The 21561-nt window shown below is 46.6% G+C and overlaps 1 protein-coding gene across 1 annotated transcript in view; it reads left to right on the forward strand.

Annotated features, from left to right (window-relative positions):
• Positions 1-737: 737 nt before the first annotated feature.
• Positions 738-21561, forward strand: part of LOC106592969 (voltage-dependent L-type calcium channel subunit alpha-1C) — a 41320-nt gene continuing 20496 nt past the window's right edge. The window contains exons 1-7 of the mRNA XM_082964211.1: positions 738-884; positions 1351-1461; positions 5519-5602; positions 13105-13242; positions 14117-14182; positions 17118-17209; positions 17533-17692. Coding sequence (XP_082820337.1) covers positions 840-884; positions 1351-1461; positions 5519-5602; positions 13105-13242; positions 14117-14182; positions 17118-17209; positions 17533-17692 — 696 coding nt within the window. The 5' untranslated portion in view covers positions 738-839. The remainder of the gene's footprint in view (positions 885-1350; positions 1462-5518; positions 5603-13104; positions 13243-14116; positions 14183-17117; positions 17210-17532; positions 17693-21561) is intronic.

The raw sequence follows: 21561 nt of genomic DNA on the forward strand, positions 1-21561 counted from the left end.
TCAGATCCTGCTTGAGAGATTAGGGGTCATCAGAACCAGGTGAGAGGTTAGGGGTCATCAGATCCTGTTAGAGAGATTAGGGGTCATCAGAACCCAGGTGGAGAGTGTTAGGGGTCATCAGAACCCAGGTGAGAGGTTAGGGGTCATCATGAACCCAGGTGAGAGGTTAGGGGTCATCAGAACCAGGTGAGAGGTTAGGAGGTCATCAGAACCAGGTGAGAGATTAGGGGTCATCAGAACCCATGTGAGAGATTAGGGGTCATCAGAACCCAGGTGAGAGGTTAGGGGTCATCAGAACCAGGTGAGAGGTTAGGGGGTCATCAGAACCAGGTGGAGAGATTAGGGGTCATCAGAACCAGGTGAGGAGAGGTTAGGGGTCATCAGAACCAGGTGAGAGGTTAGGGGTCATCAGAACCAGGTGAAGAGATTAGGGGTGTTCAAGATCACAGGTCAAACAGGTGAGAGAGGTCAAGAGGGGTCAGCACGAGGTCACCATAGAGTCAGCTTAGGAGGGGGCCGGGGCCATACTGAAAGGAGGAGTGTCATTAAGTTGTATCAGTGGTTAACTGGATGGTAAATGGTATATTACCTATATGAACTGGACATTTACACATCAATACTATGTCCACTGATGTATTACTGGAAACGTCTGTTGATTAAACACATGTTTGTGTGTGTGTGTGTGTGTGTGTGTGTGTGTGTGTGTGTGTGTGTGTGTGTACAGCGTACAGTGTGTGGAATATGCCCTGAAGGCCCGTCCTCTACGTCGGTACATCCCTAAGAACCAGTACCAGTACAAGGTGTGGTACGTGGTTAACTCCACCTACTTTGAGTACCTGATGTTTACTCTCATCCTGCTGAACACCATCTGTCTGGCCATGCAGGTAAGAGAGATGTGTGTGTGTGTGTTTTTGTGCGTGCGTGCGTGCGTGCGTGTGTGTGCATGTGAGAGACATTGGCGTCCGAGCATCACTTAAATCGTCCATCTTGGTCAGGGAAAACGTTGAATTATACCATCTTTATGCCCTCAGCCCAATACGGTAGCATCAATCCATTTGTAAATCTACTTCCTAAACACAGTGAACCACATAGTGCTCCTGGACACTAGCGGTGCATTATGGGGAGGATAGTCTATCTATATCAGTTAAAAGGCATGCTATTGCCTCAGGTATTGGTTCCTAGATGCTAGAAGGAGTTGGTGTTTTTAAAGGCTGTATCTGTATTTTGGAGCGTCAGTATTTATGTCGTTACTCGTTGCGTTCAAGGCTTCTACTGTAGCCTGAGGTAGGTGTGTTCACCATGTGATTACATGGAAATGCAGATCGGGGATTAAGTGTCTGTTTGTTGCAGCATCACGGCCAGACCCACTCCTTCAACGATGCTATGAACATCCTCAACATGCTCTTCACCGGCCTCTTCACTGTGGAGATGATCCTTAAACTCATCGCCTTCAAACCACGGGTACGTCTCTCGCTCTCTCCACCTCTCTCCACCCTCTCTCTCCACCTCTCTACACCTCTCTCTCCACCTCTCTCTACACCTCTCTCCACCTCTCTCTCCACCTCTCTCCACCTCTCTCTCCACCCTCTCTCCACCTCTCTCTCCACCTCTCTACACCTCTCTCCACCTCTCTACACCTCTCTACACCTCTCTCTACACCTCTCTCCACCCTCTCTCTCCACCTCTCTCCACCTCTCTCCACCTCTCTCTCTCCACCTCTCTCCACCTCTCTCCACCTCTCTCCACCTCTCTCTCCACCTCTCTCTCCACCTCTCTCCACCTCTCTCCACCTCTCTCCACCTCTCTCCACCTCTCTACCTCTCTCTCTCCCTCTCTCTCCACCTCTCTCCACCTCTCTCCACCCTCTCTCTCCATCTCTCTCTCATCTCTCTCCACCTCTCTTTTCACCTCTCTCCTACTCTCTTTTCACCTCTCCCTCCCTCTCTCTCTCCCCCTCTCTCTCCCCCTCTCTCTTCCCCTCTCTCTCCTCTCCCTCCCTCTCTCCCTCTCTCCCTCTCTCAGTTCCCCTCTCTCTTCACCTCTCTCTTCACCTCTCTCTCCTCTCTTTCCCGCTCTCTCCCCTCTCAGGAGTCTGTCGCTCCAAAACACTTCTCTCTGTCCCAGAGACGATTCTTATCATTACCAAATTAGTCTTAGCCTATCAGTGGAAATCAGTATCACCTGTAATTTGGATATGAATGTAATCAAGTTAATCAAGTCTGTCATTACATAATTATATGTTATCAGTTGTCCTATAAACTATGCCTTTTATGATCTGATTTCCACTTTAATGAAAAAGAATGTAAAAGATTAGAAAAGAAAAGATGCATTAATGATTTGGTTCAGTGTCTGATGTTGTCTAGGTTTTTATATCTTGTTTTACATGTTGCTCGGTAACCTGGTGAGTTTATTAGTCCAATCAAAATGCCACCTACTGCGTCAGCCGGCCGCTTACGTTGTTGAAACAACAACAGATGGCTACTTCTGTAGAACAGATACAGTGTCTGCATCCCAAACAGCATCCTATTCCCTATATAGTTCACCACTTTTCACCAGAGCCCTATGAGCCCTGGTGAAAAGTAGTGCACTTTAAAGGGGATAGCATGGCATTTGGGACGCTGACAGAGTAAATACATGGATGGACAGAACAAACCGCCCTCTCATCAGGTTACTAAGCAACGCCTCCATGTTTATTATAGATTGACGAGCTGACTGCTGTGACTCTACGGTGATATCTCTCTGCTGCTGCTCACTGTGGTGCTGATCTCTCTGTGTGGCTATGAGGAGATCGGTTTATTCCTGCTTTCTATGATAAACTGGATAAACCATTGATGCAAATCACTCTTGGTCATAAAGGAGACTAAATATTGTTTAATTGTCAGTCAACAAACCTAGTTTCTCATATAATTAATCTCACATTGTGAAGGTTTTGTGTTCTTATCTTGGCAGGGTAGTAGTACGTCGAAATAGGATGTTTAAGTGGTGCAGCAGTCTAAGGCACTGCATCTTAGTGCAAGAGGCATCACTACAGTCCCTGGTTCAAATCCAGGCTGTATCACATTCGGCGCACAATTGGCCCAGCGTCGTCCAGATTTGGCCGGGGTAGGCCGTCATTGTAAATAAGAATTTGTTCTTGACTGACTTGCCTAGTAAAATAAAGGTTAAATTAAAAAAATATATATATAATAATAAACTGAGTCCTGATTGGTTAGCCTTGGTCTGAAACTATCTATTGACACGTCCCACCTCTCTGAAAGAGACCCAGAGAACGTTGTGTCACTTTCTAACTCGTGTTACTGACCTTCTCTTTCAACAGACAGGACCGTCATGATATTAATCAGTACCTTTTTCTATAGGTGCAGAGGACACGTTTAGCCTCATCCTGTCCTAACCAGCTCTCTCATCAACTGCTGTATACAACACCGACACTAGCTTTGAAGGGAATCACATGTTAGAATAGACATCACTTCATTGCAGTTGGGTCAAAGGGAAGCCTACTGAAGGATTTTTACCACTGTGTCTTTCTCATTTCTGTATATTGTATGATTGTAAACTACTTTTTTAGGAAAGTGTTTTGGTAGTATTTTTGGTAGTATTGCTGGTATTTTTAAGAGTTCTGTCATCTGGATTCATCTGGATTCATCTCTCACCACACTAGACCCTCCAACTCTCCCAGGTCACATCGAGCAACCTGCATCTCTTCCCTCAGTGTGTTCAGTCCCTCCCCATTCATCCCACTAAGGCAACTGCATTAACCCTGGTTAAACCACCGTTAAATGAGGTTACCTATTCCTCTGCCACTGACCCACTGACTGCTTCTCACTGGTTAAAACATCATACTGTGTTAGAATATAATAATCCCTAGTGATAATAATATAATAACAATAATAATATATCATGCCTAGTGATAATAATAATAATTTAATAATGAAATATAATCCCTCATGTTAATAATAATATATAGTCCCTAGTGTTAATAATAATATATAATCCCTAGTGTTAATAATAATATATAGTTCCTAGTGTAAATAATAATATATAATCTCTAGTGTTAATAATAATATATAATCCCTAGTGTTAATAATAATATAATATACTAATATATAATCCCTAGTGTTAATAATAATATATAGTCCCTAGTGTTAATAATAATATATAATCCCTAGTGTTAATAATACTATATAATCCCTAGTGTTAATAATAATATATAATCCCTAGTGTTAATAATAATATAATATAATAATATATAATCCCTAGTGTTAATAATACTATATAATCCCTAGTGTTAATAATAATATATAATCCCTAGTGTTAATAATAATATAATATAATAATATATAATCGCTAGTGTTAATAATAATATATAATCCCTAGTGATAATAATAATATAATATAACAATATATAATCCTTAGCGTTAATAACAATATTATAATAAAATATAATCCCTCATTTTAATAATAATATACAATCCCTGGTGTTAATAATGATAATAATATATAATCCCTAGTGTTAGTAATAATATATAATCATTAGTGTTAATAATAGTATATAATCATTAGTGTTAATAATAATATATTATAATAATATATAATCCCTAGTGTTAATAATAATATATAATCATTAGTGTTAATAATGATATATTATAATAATATATAATCCCTAGTGTTAATAATAATATATACTCATTAGTGTTAATAATAATATATTATAATAATATATAATCCTTAGTGTGAATAATATTATATAATCATTAGTGTTAATAATAATATATTATAATAATATATAATCCCTAGTGTTAATAATAATATATAATCCCTAGTGTTAAAAGTAATATAATATATAATCCCTAGTGTTAATAATAATAATAATAATAATATAATCCCTACTGTTAATAATAATGTAATAATAATAATACATTGGATAAATCAATCTTGCTGTATCACTCTGCTACGCTAATGTACATAGAACACCACCCTTCATTATGACCTCATTTCCTTTTCACAGGAAGTAAAAGAGCCAGAAAAAAACTGCAATAATGTCTTGTTTAAGAAATAATCTTCTGGCTTGATATAGAATCACACAAAAATATTTGACTGAATAGTGCTTACCTTTAACAACCCATGTTATCAACCCCTGTAAGCTTTTATTCTACGCACTGTTTACAGGAAGATGAGCTTCAGTAGTAATAGGTTACATGCTAACAAGTTGTGGCGTTGATTTAACTGTACTGTGGGCTACAGCAAGCAAGCAGCAGAACGTGACATGAACATTCACTTTTAATATTTACAATATTACAATCACAATAATATTTCAGAATTTAATACCAATCATGCATTTTGTTGCTCTATTGGCTTTTAAGATCTAAGAAGATAGTTTCAGAAGAGATGAGCCACCCCCCAAACACATTGTTGGAAGAGTTAAGGGCTGAAAAGGAAGGCTTTTCCCTATAATAATGCCTGTCTAACTTGCCTCTCTTACCCCCCCTCCTCCTCCTGCACCTCCGCCCATCCTGTGTAGGGTTACTTTAGTGATCCTTGGAATGTTTTTGACTTCCTCATCGTAATTGGCAGCATAATAGACGTCATTCTGAGTGAGATCAACGTAAGTACATCGCCACCCCTCTCTCTCCACTCGCTCTGTCCCTCTCTCTCTCTCCACTCGCTCTGTCCCTCTCTCTCCCTCTCTCTCTCCCTCTCTTTTCTCTTTCCTTCTCTTTCTTTGTGACAATCCTGTCTTCTATAGCACCATTCTCTGGTGTGGTTTCTTTCCCCAAAGACCACCCTCCTCCCTTCCTCTCCCCTCTTCCTTCCTCCATCATTCATTTCAAGATGGCCGCTCTCATTCGGGGTTTCCAAGGCATCACGTGGTGAAAAAAAAGGTGCTTCCTCGTTCTTCACAGTACACAGAACAACAGTTGAGCGTTTTAGAGTACTGAAAGAGTTCTAGAGTACTGAAAGTGTTCTAGAGTACGTACTGAAAGGGTTCTATTCGTTAGGCCTCAGAAGAGAGACCTGGCTCTAAAGCAAGACTATGACATGTCCTAGGGTTTTCACTTTGACTAACAAGACACACTAACTAACCAAAGAAACTCAACTATTCTTTTTTTAAACCGATTGTTTTGGTTGTGATTTTGTTATTGTTGTTGTTTATTGATGTTGTTTTCCCACATGGACAAGCATGACTGGTCGCCGCTTCTCCTCTCGATCATCTTGGATTTCGCTCCTTTTATTTCCTCCCGTTTTCAAACTTCAACTGTCATTTAATTTTCAACCAATGTCCTTCCTCCCTCTCTACCTTCCGCTAATCACAAAAGTTCATATATAACTGTTTTCTTTCTTATCTTTCTCCTCCCTCTCTCCTTTTGTTGCTTCTTTTCTTTCCATTTTCTTTTCTTTGTTTGTTTGTTTGTTTGTTTGTTTGTTTGTTTGTTTGTTTCTTCCACCCAACGCAGCATTATTTTGTTGATGCATGGAACACATTTGATGCCTTAATAGTTGTGGGTAGCGTTGTTGACATAGCGATCACTGAGGTTAACGTAAGTAGCCCACCTTTCAGTCTGCCTGCCTGCCTCTCACTCTCACCTCTGAGCATCAATACAATGTAGACTATTGCATTGTCTCAGCACTTGTTTTGGGTTTGTTTTTTGTACATTTCTTTCAATGTATATTATCATCACAATTGGGGACATGTGAAATCCCCAAGGCATGACTGACACTGTATAGCATGATTGGAAAAAAAGGGTGATATATTCAGGCCTGAAGAAAAAGTAATTGTAAACAATTTGTTTACATAAAGCCTTTAGCTTGTATGCAAAACTATGTAGGTAGACGTGCATTTGTTCATGAATATTTACTGGTGAGTGATGTCACCTTTCATGAGAAATTCCTGGCCTTGTTCATAATGTAAACAAAAGGTGACCAGAATATAAACAGAAATGTATCTCCTATATAAGACATTTCGTCTCTATTGAGGGGATCCTGAGTGGCGCAGCGGTCTAAGGCAGTGCATGGAGGCACCACTACAGTCCCTGGTTCGTATCCAGGCAGAATCACATCTGTCCATGATTGGGAGTCCCATAGGGCGGCGCTCAATTGGCCCAGCGTCCTCCGAGTTTGGCCGAGGGTTGGCCGTCATTGTAAATAAGAATTTGTTCTTAACTGACTTGCCTCGTTAAATTTAAAAAGTGGATTTTGTCCCTAGTGAATCTAGATATGTATTTTGAGACATCCCATGATGAGACATGAGAACCATTGAATGAGTATTTACACTCTTAAAGGCAAATGTGAAAATGTTGCTTCTTCATATCCATCATCTCCAGCACCACCCCGACATCAAATGGTGCGTTTCTATGATAAGTAGTAAAAAACCATAGAGGAAGATAGGTGTTTCCAATGACCTCATCAACCAATTAGAAATGCCTACTCATAATTGTTTAAAATCACATGATGCACACCGATGATGTCATTGGAAACATTTATCTTCCTCTATATTTTTTACTATAAAACATAGAAACACACCATTTTCACCCATGTTGATGTTGGGGTGATGCTGGAGAGGATGAATATGAAGTTGAAAAATGTTAGACATTTCCTTTAAAACCAAGCCGACAGGTGAATCCTACAGTAGCTCAATACCTTTTATACCTGAGTCTATTGCATTAAATGGACCCAGAAGCTTATTTGGTCAATTGCTCAATCATATAGCAGCTCAATACTGTCTGTAACTGTGTCAAGTTGATCTGGGCTTATCTGTCCATTGTGTCTGATGGTCAGTTCATAAACCTTTCATCTCTCTGGGACAGCATAGCGGAATAGCCAGCTTTCCTTTCACAAGTCATGAAAGACACTTCACCCACTCCTCTAGTTTAGATGAGAACAATCCATGGCTTCAGATCACTAACAAAGGCATGTTTCTAAGAACAGAAAAGGACTCAAAATGCTACTTTGATTGTGCTGATTATATTAGTTATATCTTGTATATGTGTATATGCGTTGTAATTGTGTAGTACTAGTGCTTTTATATGTCTATACACGAGTCCTTCTAGAATTTCTTTGAGACTAATTCCTTATAGTACCAACTTGTAACTATTAGTTCTGCTGGTGTCCTATAGTTGAGTTGAATAGTTAACTCTTTGAGAAGCAGCGATAGTGTTAGGCTGCCCTGTGGATGGATGACAAGTGTGGTTTTCTTCTCTTTGAAAGTGAAGCTATCTGACCACGAGAGGTTTGACCAAGGTCTTTATGAACGACCAGAATGACCAGTACTTTACCAGTATCTGTCGGCCAGATATATATACCCTCCTCTGCTATACCAGTCACTCACACTTTACCCTGCACTCAGTTTGGTTTTGCCGTTTGACATTTATTTTGATTTGATGAATCTTTAACCTAGGCATGACCCTAGTCTTCTTCTTCTCTGGTAGTCTGATTGATTGACGAGCCTCACTGTTCTTGCATCGTATTTGATTGTTTTTAGAAACCCTCTGTACTTGTACTTCCTGGTAATGGTAACCTAATAGCCACCAAAATATCAGAAAGACACTCACTGTTTTTGTGTTGTTTAAGTGAGTGTGTATTGGCCTTGATAAAGTGGTGTTATTAGGATAGCGGATTAGATGCCCCCGACCACCCTTCCTCCCCCTCCCATCCTATTTCCCCAACTCTACTCTACATAGCTACCCCCTCCAGTTATTTTGACCAGAAGGTGCTTCTTAAAACAATTTTCAGTTTAGTTTTTAATTTGACAGTTGATTTCATGTGAGTGTTTTGAATTATTTTTCAGTTGGTTTGATGTGTGTTTTTAAACAAAAAGTGGTTTAGAAGGGTTCTGAAAAGAAGTTGCGTTTTGTTGCCATGGTGATGGTGTCTTGCAGGCGGTGATGTCACAGCTGCATTTCTCCCTCCCCTCGGAATGCCTCTCCTCCCCTCCATCATGTCTGTCTGAACTGATCTCTCACTCTTCATCTTCTTATGGATGTTTACTTCTATCTTTCCTCTCATTGGTTGATTTGTGGTGCTCTTGCTCACCCTGAAATGCACGCTGGGTAACCTGGGTCTCTTCACTAACGTTAGAGGACTTTAACAAACTAACGTTAACTAATCCAGGTGAACCTACACTCTTAGAAACAAAGGTGCTATCTGCAACCTAAAAGGCTTCTTCAGCTGTCCCCATGGGAGAACCCTTTCAACAACTATCTTTGGTTCCAGGTAGAACCCTTTGAAGAACAATTTTTGCTTCCAGATAGAACCCTTTTGGTTCCAGGTAGAACCCTTTTAGATCCAGGTAGAACCCTTTTGGTTCCAGGTAGAACCCTTTTAGATCCAGGTAGAACCCTTTTAGTTCCAGGTAGAACCCTTTTAGTTCCAGGTAGAACCCTTTTAGTTCCAGGTAGAACCCTTTTGGTTCCAGGTAGAACCCTTTTAGATCCAGGTAGAACCCTTTTAGATCCAGATAGAACCCTTTTAGATCCAGGTAGAACCCTTTTAGATCCAGGTAGAACCCTTTTAGTTCCATGTAGAACCCTTTTGGGTTCCATGTAGATCCCTTTCCACAGAGGGTTCTACCTGGAATCAGAAAGTGTTCTAACTGGATCCAAAATCAGTTCTCCTATGGGGACAGCAGAACCCATTTGGAACCCTTTTTTCTAAGAGTGTATATCATCTAGGCATCTAAGAATGATTAGAGTTGTTTTCAGAAACGATCTGCCAACAGGGCCAAGCATAATAACAATACGAGGGAGGAATTCAATTGACTTTAAATATACAAAGGTCAGTTAAACTAAGTGAATCAAATAAAAAGAGGACATTAGGAGCTTCTACAATGTGGAACCATTCTACCCAGCCCTGCTATCACAGATATGAAATAACACTCTTATACAGAGACCTAGGTTACCTATACAGTTCACTTCAACTGTAATGATTATGTGCAATGTGAAGAAAAAACATATTTTTAAAAGTTATTTAAAATGTTAGTTGCTTTGAGGAGTGATTGTTTGACAGTATAATAATCACAACTCACATCTTCACAGTTGGACTGGAGGTTTTAGTGAAGTGATTGTGTTGTGTGTTCCCCCCCCCCCCCTCACAATACAACATGCAGGATAACACTGCAGGACTATACAATCCTGCACCATCACGTTTTCAACTTCAAAACAGTTGAGCATTTTGACAATGATCCAGTGTAATTTCATTGGTTGAAATGTTTGATGGTAGTGGATTTACAGTCCAACATAATTCTAGTGTATTACCCTAAACATGTAGAGCACCTCCTACTCCCCAGATACACAACCCCCCCCCAGCCTCCCCCCCCCGTCCCCGTCCCCGTCCCCCGTCCCCGTCCCCCCCGTCCCTGATCCACGCCAACCTAGGACCTCTACGTGGTCCTCAAAACACACACACACACACACACACACACACACACACACACACACACACACACACACACACACACACACACACACACACACACACACACACACTCACACATACACAGTCAGAGTCACAGATAGATACACACACACAGTCACAGACAGACACACACAACGGTCACAGACAGACACACACACACAGTCACAGTCACACGCAAATGACGTTCATTCTATTTGCCTCCAGCACTTTGGAGGTAATATTCCACAATGACTTCTAAACCCTGTCTGATATTCAGGCCCAGTTAACCCCCACCTCTTTAAGGACTGTATAAAAGCTAGTGAAGCTCTCCCTCATACATGTGCTACAGTATCTCCTAACAGTGGGATCTACTCAGTACAACAACATGCCTCATTCTAACAGGAACAAGGGCTCTGCCACCTAGGGTCCTTCCTGTCCCACATCTAACCTCTCAGGTGTGTCGTCTTCCCCAAGTCCCTGGGCTATCTCATGGATCCAACACACACACACACACACACACACACACACACACACACACACACACACACACACACACACACACACACACACACACACACACACACACACACACACACACACACACACAATGCTTGGTGCATCATCTTACTGTACCCCCCCAGCGGTCCCAGCAGCAGCAGCAGCAGGGCGGTCTGGGCTACTATAGCTTTCATCTGTCTGTCTTTCTTTAAAGCCAGCTGACTCTTCTACCACCTCCTCCTCCTCCTCCTCCTCCCAACCCCCCGCGGTAAGAACAATGGTACGGACCCACGGTAACCTCCGTCTCCACCAGCCCTTCATCCCTCCACCCCCATCACCAGCAGCATGCCAGCTGTGTCAGCGTCACAAAATGTGTGTGTGTGTGTGTGTGTGTGTGTGTGTGTGTGTGTGTGTGTGTGCGTGCGTGCGTGCGTGCGTGCGTGCGTGCGTGCGTGCGTGCGTGCGTAAACAAAGGGGATGCCCATGCCCGTACTGGGGTTTTAGACTGTGGATAAGTCTTCTGTAGTCGCTGTCGTGTTGTCATCGCTCTCAGGCAAAATGTTAAAAAACTTGGCTCGCTCTTCTTCCTCTTCCTCCTCCTCCTCCGTCGCCTCTATTAATGATGCTCTGTCATTGGTGCAAGCCATGGTCACGCGGTCATCTACCTTTCTTTCTCTCTCTTTATCTCTATCAGTCGTTCTCTCTCTCTCTCTGTGGCACAGTTGCTCCCCCTACTGTCCTCCTGTGGTTTAACCTCCTGCACTAGAACACAGATGGTGGCTCTATGAGGAATAATACCTAATAACCAATGGTTCAATGCATTACCTTGTTCTTGTTGTTGTAAACGTTGTTTGTTGTTGTTCAGTCTGGTGAAGGTTGTGGAAGTAGTTTCTACTGTGTAAAAGTTGTGTTGTAGTGTTGTGGAGTTTGTTGTCTCTGTTTTTGGTGGGAGATATTACCTGCTGTGATTTGTCAGTGTGTATTGTGTAGTTTAATATCACTTGGTTGTTTTGTCTAGTTGTGGCTTAGCTTATGAATTCTTAAGGGCCTCCCAAGGTACTCCAGATAATCAAATGTTGTCCGAACTTAAATTGAAAGGAACATTTTGCCTATAGAGGATTGTGTAAATATTTCATAGCCTAGTTTTTTGTTTGTGGGCTTTTGAAATATTAATAGGACCATGAAAAGCTTTGCTAGTTTTCCTCTGCTGGAGAACAGGAAGTGTAATGCATTGTGTCTGTTAGTTGTATTCCCGTTTCTCATAAAGCCACCAGGTGATGCCCAATTCTCTCCTAAACTCTTTTGTAGGTTGTTTTTGATGGGATTATTTGAAGGACTCAACAGTGATTGACTTATTAACTTTGTGTGTATGTGTGTGTGTCTGTGTATGTGTGTGTGTCTGCAACTACGTGTGGGTGTGCACTTGCATTCGGATGATCGTGTGTGTGTCTGTTCATGTCTGTGTGTACATGTGTTCATGTCTGTGTGTACGTGTGTTCATGTCTGTGTGTACGTGTGTTCATGTCTGTGTGTACGTGTGTTCATGTCTGTGTGTACGTGTGTTCATGTCTGTGTGTACGTGTGTTCATGTCTGTGTGTACGTGTGTTCATGTCTGTGTGTACGTGTGTTCATGTCTGTGTGTACGTGTGTTCATGTCTGTGTGTACGTGTGTTCATGTCTGTGTGTACGTGTGTTCATGTCTGTGTGTACGTGTGTTCATGTCTGTGTGTATGTGTGTTCCTGTCTGTGTGTATGTGTGTTCCTGTCTGTGTGTATGTCTGTTCATGTCTGTGTGTGTCTGTTCATGTCTGTGTGTATGTGTGTTCATGTCTGTGTGTATGTGTGTTCATGTCTGTGTGTACGTGTGTTCATGTCTGTGTGTATGTGTGTTCCTGTCTGTGTGTATGTGTGTTCCTGTCTGTGTGTATGTCTGTTCATGTCTGTGTGTGTGTCTGTTCCTGTCTGTGTGTACGTGTGTTCCTGTCTGTGTGTGTGTGTGTTCATGTCTGTGTGTACGTGTGTTCATGTCTGTGTGTGTGTGTGTTCATGTCTGTGTGTGTGTGTGTGTGTGTGTGTGTGTGTGTGTGTGTGTGTGTGTGTGTGTGTGTGTGTGTGTGTGTGTGTGTGTGTGTGTGTGTGTGTGTGTGTGTGTGTGTGTGTATGTGTGTGTGTGTGTGTGTGTGTGTATGTGTGTGTTGACGTCCGGTGCCTAACAAAAGGGACTACAAAACTCTGAAGATAACGCCAGGATCTCCATCACCTTCTTCCGGCTCTTCAGAGTGATGAGGCTGGTCAAACTGCTGTCTCGGGGAGAAGGGATACGGACCCTGCTGTGGACCTTCATCAAGTCCTTTCAAGTGAGGGGAGACTCAGACTCAAGTCAAGACCATTGACAATTGAGATGCAAGTGGGTCACGGGGGTCAATTCGAATTGAAGTCAGTCAATTCAGGAGGGAAGTATAGTGGAATGGAAATTCTATAAATCTGACTTAGATATAACTGAGGTTTGGGAGGAAAGACCACACCTCAATGTCTTTTAGTTCTGGTCTGTACCTGGCCAATCATTTTAAAAATATATTTATTTTAAATGAATTATCAATAAACTAATTTTTTTTTTTTAGATAGCCCATTTATTTACGTTTTTCCATAATAGAATTTTCATTTCAAATCACTTCCTGAATTGAGTGTCTTAAATTCAGCTTGACCCTGACCCTGCTTGAGGGAGGAATGTAGAAGGGAGGAATTATGTGTCCAGCTAACCAGTCAGCATCTAACTGTCTCTCAAAACCCCAATGCCCTTCATATGCATGCTGTCATAGCCTACTCACCATGCTATAGGTTAATGATAAGGCTTCCACGTTGAGATGGTATTTCTAGGGTGAAGATAAGCTATCCATCATTGGTCCCGTGTGGCTCAGTTGGTAGAGCATGGTGCTTGCAACTCTAGGGTTGCGGGTTCAATTCCCGTGGGGGGACCAGTAGGGAAATGTATGAGCTTACTACAGTCTCTTTAAATAAGAGTGTCTGAACATTTTAAATGTAGCTGGTTTTCTAGGAGCACCAAAACATTTGATAAAGGGGTTCTGATAAGAGTTATTTCTGTTGTGTTGGACAGTGGGAAAAGGAGCGTGACTGTTTGTGCAGCAGTGTGTTACCGTAACGTGTTGTTGGTGCTGTGGTGCTAGACAGTGTTGTTGACATGTCACTGATCTCTCTCTGTTCCACCCCCAGGCCCTCCCCTACGTAGCATTGCTCATAGTGATGCTCTTTTTCATCTACGCCGTCATTGGGATGCAGGTAAGAACTGCTGCTCAGCCCCCGAGCATCTGGGATTGGTCCCGCCTGTTTCTCTCCCTCTGTTTCTCTCCCCTCCCTCTGTTTCTCTCCCCTCCCTCTGTTTCTCTCCCTCCCTCTGTTTCTCTCCCTCTGTTTCTCTCCCCTCCCTCTGTTTCTCTCCCCTCCCTCTGTTTCTCTCCCTCCCTCTGTTTCTCTCCCCTCCCTCTGTTTCTCTCTCTCCCTCTGTTTCTCTCCCTCTGTTTCTCTCCCCTCCCTCTGTTTCTCTCCCCTCCCTCTGTTTCTCTCCCCTCCCTCTGTTTCTCTCCCTCCCTCTGTTTCTCTCCCTCCCTCTGTTTCTCTCCCCTCCCTCTGTTTCTCTCCCCTCCCTCTGTTTCTCTCCCTCCCTCTGTTTTTCTCCCCTCCCTCTGTTTCTCTCCCTCCCTCTGTTTCTCTCCCTCCCTCTGTTTCTCTCTCTCCCTCTGTTTCTCTCCCCTCCCTCTGTTTCTCTCCCCTCCCTCTGTTTCTCTCCCTCCCTCTGTTTCTCTCCCTCCCTCTGTTTCTCTCCCTCCCTCTGTTTCTCTCCCTCCCTCTGTTTCTCTCCCTCCCTCTGTTTCTCTCTCTCCCTCTGTTTCTCTCCCCTCCCTCTGTTTCTCTCCCTCCCTCTGTTTCTCTCCCTCCCTCTGTTTCTCTCCCCTCCCTCTGTTTCTCTCCCCTCCCTCTGTTTCTCTCCCTCCCTCTGTTTCTCTCCCTCTGTTTCTCTCCCCTCCCTCTGTTTCTCTCTCTCCCTCTGTTTCTCTCCCTCCCTCTGTTTCTCTCCCCTCCCTCTGTTTCTCTCCCCTCCCTCTGTTTCTCTCCCTCCCTCTGTTTCTCTCCTCTAGCCAGTCTTGTCCTGTCTGTGTTGCCAGCTGTTCTAACCCTAACCCAAGGTTCTGTATGTTCTGTCCTGTTTTCTCCTCCACACTATAATAACCTTTCATCTCTCTACGTTGTATCTGTAGGGGCTGGTTTCCCAGGCACACTTTAAGCCTAGTCCAGGAATTAAAAGCATGCTCCATTGGAAGTGATTTTAATACCAGGACTAGGCTGAATCCAGCTCTAGATGTTGTTACCTTATATACATGTTGAGAAGCCTTGTGGTTATTGTCCTGTCTCCTCGGTCCCCTGTCCTCTGTGGTACTGACCTGATGATGTCGTCTGTCCTCTGTGGCACTGACCTGATGATGTCGTCTGTCCTCTGTGGCACTGACCTGACGATGTCGTCTGTCCTCTGTGGCACTGACCTGACGATGTCACCTGTCCTCTGTGGCACTGACCTGACGATGTCACCTGTCCTCTGTGGTACTGACCTGACGATGTCGTCTGTCCTCTGTGGCACTGACCTGACGATGTCGTCTGTCCTCTGTGGCACTGACCTGACGATGTCGTCTGTCCTCTGTGGCACTGACCTGACGATGTCGTCTGTCCTCTGTGGCACTGACCTGACGATGTCGTCTGTCCTCTGTGGCACTGACCTGACGATGTCACCTGTCCTCTGTGGCACTGACCTGACGATGTCGTCTGTCCTCTGTGGCATTGACCTGACGATGTCTCCTGTCCTCTGTGGCACTGACCTGACGATGTCGTCTGTCCTCTGTGGCACTGACCTGACGATGTCGTCTGTCCTCTGTGGCACTGACCTGACGATGTCTCCTGTCCTCTGTGGTACTGACCTGACGATGTCGTCTGTCCTCTGTGGCACTGACCTGATGATGTCGTCTGTCCTCTGTGGCACTGACCTGATGATGTCCCCTGTCCTCTGTGGCACTGACCTGACGATGTCGTCTGTCCTCTGTGGCACTGACCTGATGATGTCCCCTGTCCTCTGTGGCACTGACCTGACGATGTCGTCTGTCCTCTGTGGCACTGACCTGACGATGTCACCTGTCCTCTGTGGCACTGACCTGACGATGTCACCTGTCCTCTGTGGTACTGACCTGACGATGTCGTCTGTCCTCTGTGGCACTGACCTGACGATGTCTCCTGTCCTCTGTGGCACTGACCTGACGATGTCGTCTGTCCTCTGTGGCACTGACCTGACGATGTCGTCTGTCCTCTGTGGCACTGACCTGACGATGTCGTCTGTCCTCTGTGGCACTGACCTGATGATGTCCCCTGTCCTCTGTGGCACTGACCTGACGATGTCTCCTGTCCTCTGTGGTACTGACCTGACGATGTCACCTGTCCTCTGTGGCACTGACCTGATGATGTCGTCTGTCCTCTGTGGCACTGACCTGATGATGTCGTCTGTCCTCTGTGGCACTGACCTGATGATGTCCCCTGTCCTCTGTGGCACTGACCTGACGATGTCGTCTGTCCTCTGTGGCACTGACCTGACGATGTCACCTGTCCTCTGTGGCACTGACCTGACGATGTCACCTGTCCTCTGTGGTACTGACCTGACGATGTCGTCTGTCCTCTGTGGCACTGACCTGACGATGTCTCCTGTCCTCTTTGGCACTGACCTGACGATGTCGTCTGTCCTCTGTGGCACTGACCTGACGATGTCGTCTGTCCTCTGTGGCACTGACCTGACGATGTCGTCTGTCCTCTGTGGCACTGACCTGACGATGTCGTCTGTCCTCTGTGGCACTGACCTGACGATGTCGTCTGTCCTCTGTGGCACTGACCTGACGATGTCGTCTGTCCTCTGTGGCACTGACCTGACGATGTCGTCTGTCCTCTGTGGCATTGACCTGACGATGTCGTCTGTCCTCTGTGGCACTGACCTGACGATGTCGTCTGTCCTCTGTGGCACTGACCTGACGATGTCGTCTGTCCTCTGTGGCATTGACCTGATGATGTCGTCTGTCCTCTGTGGCACTGACCTGATGATGTCGTCTGTCCTCTGTGGCGTGGCTGTCTTGCACCATGTTGGCCTGGCGTGCCCTGTGTCTCCTAACAACCTTGCCCCCTGCAGATGTTTGGTAAGATAGCCCTGAGAGACAACAGTCAGATCAACAGGAACAACAACTTCCAGACCTTCCCCCAGGCTACACTCCTGCTCTTCAGGTGAGCCACTCGTCTGTTCTGCTCCTCTCTTTCCAGACTGTAAACCACCGACACAAATTCCTGATTTAAAAGGCCCCAACAGATCTGGAGATCATGAAAGCACTGCCATCTCAGAGTAAGGGTGTTTTATCAAACCCCTACGCATCCTTTCCATCTCTTCTGCAAGCCGTGATGTCCTTTCCCATTTTTTGTTTGAAAACTCTACCTTAGAAGGTAGGACAACCATGCAGCATTTCACCACCAGGTGGACCCTTCATGGAACCCATTCTTCCTGTACAGTAGAGCCTTCTGTGTGTGACACCTGGTTGTTTACCTGTGCCCAGGTGTGCCACAGGCGAGGCGTGGCAGGAGATCATGCTGGCATGCGCCCCCATGCGACCCTGTGAGAAGGGGTCAGAGGTGGGGCCAGCCAGCGAGGACCAGTGTGGGAGTCACTTCGCTATCTTCTACTTTGTCAGCTTCTACATGCTCTGTGCCTTCCTGGTAAGTAGCTACGGAGAGCGGGGAGGGACAATCCCACTAGCTACAGAGAGCGGGGAGGGACAATCCCACTAGCTACAGAGAGCGGGGAGGGACAAACCCACTAGCTACGGAGAGCGGGGAGGGACAATCCCACTAGCTACGGAGAGCGGGGTGGGACAATCCCACTAGCTACAGATAGTGGGGAGGGACAATCCCACTAGCTACAGAGAGCGGGAGGGACAATCCCACTAGCTATGAAGAGCAGGGAGGGACAATCCCACTAGCTACGGAGAGTCAGGAGGGACAATCCCACTAGCTACAGAGAACCAGGAGGGACAATCCCACTAGCTACAGAGAGCGGGGAGGGACAATCCCACTAGCTACAGAGAGCGGGGAGGGAAAATCCCACTAGCTACAGAGAGCGGGGAGGGACAATCCCACTAGCTACAAAGAGCGGGGAGGGACAATCCCACTAGCTACAGAGAGCGGGGAGGGACAATCCCACTAGCTACAGAGAGCGGGGAGGGACAATCCCACTAGCTACAGGGAGCGGGGAGGGACAATCCCACTAGCTACAGAGAGCGGGGAGGGACAATCCCACTAGCTACAGAGAGCGGGGAGGGACAATCCCACTAGCTACAGAGAGCGGGGAGGGACAATCCCACTAGCTACAGAGAGCGGGAAGGACAATCCCACTAGCTACAGAGAGCGGGAAGGACAATCCCACTAGCTACAGAGAGCGGGGAGGGACAATCCCACTAGCTACAGAGAGCCAAGAGGGACAATCCCACTAGCTACAGAGAACCAGGAGGGACAATCCCACTAGCTACAGAGAGCCAGGAGGGACAATCCCACTAGCTACAGAGAGCGGGGAGGGACAATCCCACTAGCTACAGAGAGCGGGGAGGGACAATCCCACTAGCTACAGAGAGCGGGGAGGGACAATCCCACTAGCTACAGAGAGCCAAGAGGGACAATCCCACTAGCTACAGATAGCGGGGAGGGACAATCCCACTAGCTACAGAGAGCCAGGAGGGGCAATCCCACTAGCTACAGATAGCGGGGAGGGACAATCCCACTAGCTACAGAGAGCCAGGAGGGGCAATCCCACTAGCTACAGATAGCGGGGAGGGACAATCCCACTAGCTACAGAGAGCGGGAGGGACAATCCCACTAGCTATGAAGAGCAGGGAGGGACAATCCCACTAGCTACGGAGAGTCAGGAGGGACAATCCCACTAGCTACAGAGAACCAGGAGGGACAATCCCACTAGCTACAGAGAGCAGGGAGGGACAATCCCACTAGCTACAGAGAGCGGGGAGGGAAAATCCCACTAGCTACAGAGAGCGGGGAGGGACAATCCCACTAGCTACAGAGAGCGGGGAGGGACAAACCCACTAGCTACGGAGAGCGGGGAGGGACAATCCCACTAGCTACGGAGAGCGGGGTGGGACAATCCCACTAGCTACAGATAGTGGGGAGGGACAATCCCACTAGCTACAGAGAGCGGGAGGGACAATCCCACTAGCTATGAAGAGCAGGGAGGGACAATCCCACTAGCTACGGAGAGTCAGGAGGGACAATCCCACTAGCTACAGAGAACCAGGAGGGACAATCCCACTAGCTACAGAGAGCGGGGAGGGACAATCCCACTAGCTACAGAGAGCGGGGAGGGAAAATCCCACTAGCTACAGAGAGCGGGGAGGGACAATCCCACTAGCTACAAAGAGCGGGGAGGGACAATCCCACTAGCTACAGAGAGCGGGGAGGGACAATCCCACTAGCTACAGAGAGCGGGGAGGGACAATCCCACTAGCTACAGGGAGCGGGGAGGGACAATCCCACTAGCTACAGAGAGCGGGGAGGGACAATCCCACTAGCTACAGAGAGCGGGGAGGGACAATCCCACTAGCTACAGAGAGCGGGGAGGGACAATCCCACTAGCTACAGAGAGCGGGAAGGACAATCCCACTAGCTACAGAGAGCGGGAAGGACAATCCCACTAGCTACAGAGAGCGGGGAGGGACAATCCCACTAGCTACAGAGAGCCAAGAGGGACAATCCCACTAGCTACAGAGAACCAGGAGGGACAATCCCACTAGCTACAGAGAGCCAGGAGGGACAATCCCACTAGCTACAGAGAGCGGGGAGGGACAATCCCACTAGCTACAGAGAGCGGGGAGGGACAATCCCACTAGCTACAGAGAGCGGGGAGGGACAATCCCACTAGCTACAGAGAGCCAAGAGGGACAATCCCACTAGCTACAGATAGCGGGGAGGGACAATCCGACTAGCTACAGAGAGCCAGGAGGGGCAATCCCACTAGCTACAGATAGCGGGGAGGGACAATCCCACTAGCTACAGAGAGCCAGGAGGGGCAATCCCACTAGCTACAGATAGCGGGGAGGGACAATCCCACTAGCTACAGAGAGCGGGAGGGACAATCCCACTAGCTATGAAGAGCAGGGAGGGACAATCCCACTAGCTACGGAGAGTCAGGAGGGACAATCCCACTAGCTACAGAGAACCAGGAGGGACAATCCCACTAGCTACAGAGAGCAGGGAGGGACAATCCCACTAGCTACAGAGAGCGGGGAGGGAAAATCCCACTAGCTACAGAGAGCGGGGAGGGACAATCCCACTAGCTACAGAGAGCGGGGAGGGAAAATCCCACTAGCTACAGAGAGCGGGGAGGGACAATCCCACTAGCTACAAAGAGCGGGGAGGGACAATCCCACTAGCTACAGAGAGCGGGGAGGGACAATCCCACTAGCTACAAAGAGCGGGGAGGGACAATCCCACTAGCTACAGAGAGCGGGGAGGGACAATCCCACTAGCTACAGAGAGCGGGGAGGGACAATCCCACTAGCTACAGGGAGCGGGGAGGGACAATCCCACTAGCTACAGAGAGCGGGGAGGGACAATCCCACTAGCTACAGAGAGCGGGGAGGGACAATCCCACTAGCTACAGAGAGCGGGGAGGGACAATCCCACTAGCTACAGAGAGCGGGAAGGACAATCCCACTAGCTACAGAGAGCGGGAAGGACAATCCCACTAGCTACAGAGAGCGGGGAGGGACAATCCCACTAGCTACAGAGAGCCAAGAGGGACAATCCCACTAGCTACAGAGAACCAGGAGGGACAATCCCACTAGCTACAGAGAGCCAGGAGGGACAATCCCACTAGCTACAGAGAGCGGGGAGGGACAATCCCACTAGCTACAGAGAGCGGGGAGGGACAATCCCACTAGCTACAGAGAGCGGGGAGGGACAATCCCACTAGCTACAGAGAGCCAAGAGGGACAATCCCACTAGCTACAGATAGCGGGGAGGGACAATCCCACTAGCTACAGAGAGCCAGGAGGGGCAATCCCACTAGCTACAGATAGCGGGGAGGGACAATCCCACTAGCTACAGAGAGCCAGGAGGGGCAATCCCACTAGCTACAGAGAGCCAGGAGGGACAATCCCACTAGCTACAGAGAGCCAAGAGGGACAATCCCACTAGCTACAGAGAGCCAAGAGGGACAATCCCACTAGCTACAGAGAGCCAAGAGGGACAATCCCACTAGCTACAGAGAGCAGGGAGGGACAATCCCACTAGCTACAGAGAGCAGGGAGGGACAATCCCACTAGCTACAGAGAGCGGGGAGGGACAATCCCACTAGCTACAGAGAGCGGGGAGGGACAATCCCACTAGCTACAGAGAGCCAGGAGGGACAATCCCACTAGCTACAGATAGCAGGGAGGGACAATCCCACTAGCTACAGAGATCAGGGAGGGACAATCCAATTCGCTACATAGAGCGGGAAGGGACAATCCCACTAGCTACAGAGATCAGGGAGGGACAATCCAATTCGCTACATAGAGCGGGGAGGGACAATCCCACTA

The sequence above is a fragment of the Salmo salar genome, chromosome 17 (assembly GCF_965601325.2).
Source record: "Salmo salar chromosome 17, fSalSal1, whole genome shotgun sequence".
Taxonomy (NCBI): Eukaryota; Metazoa; Chordata; class Actinopteri; order Salmoniformes; family Salmonidae; genus Salmo; species Salmo salar.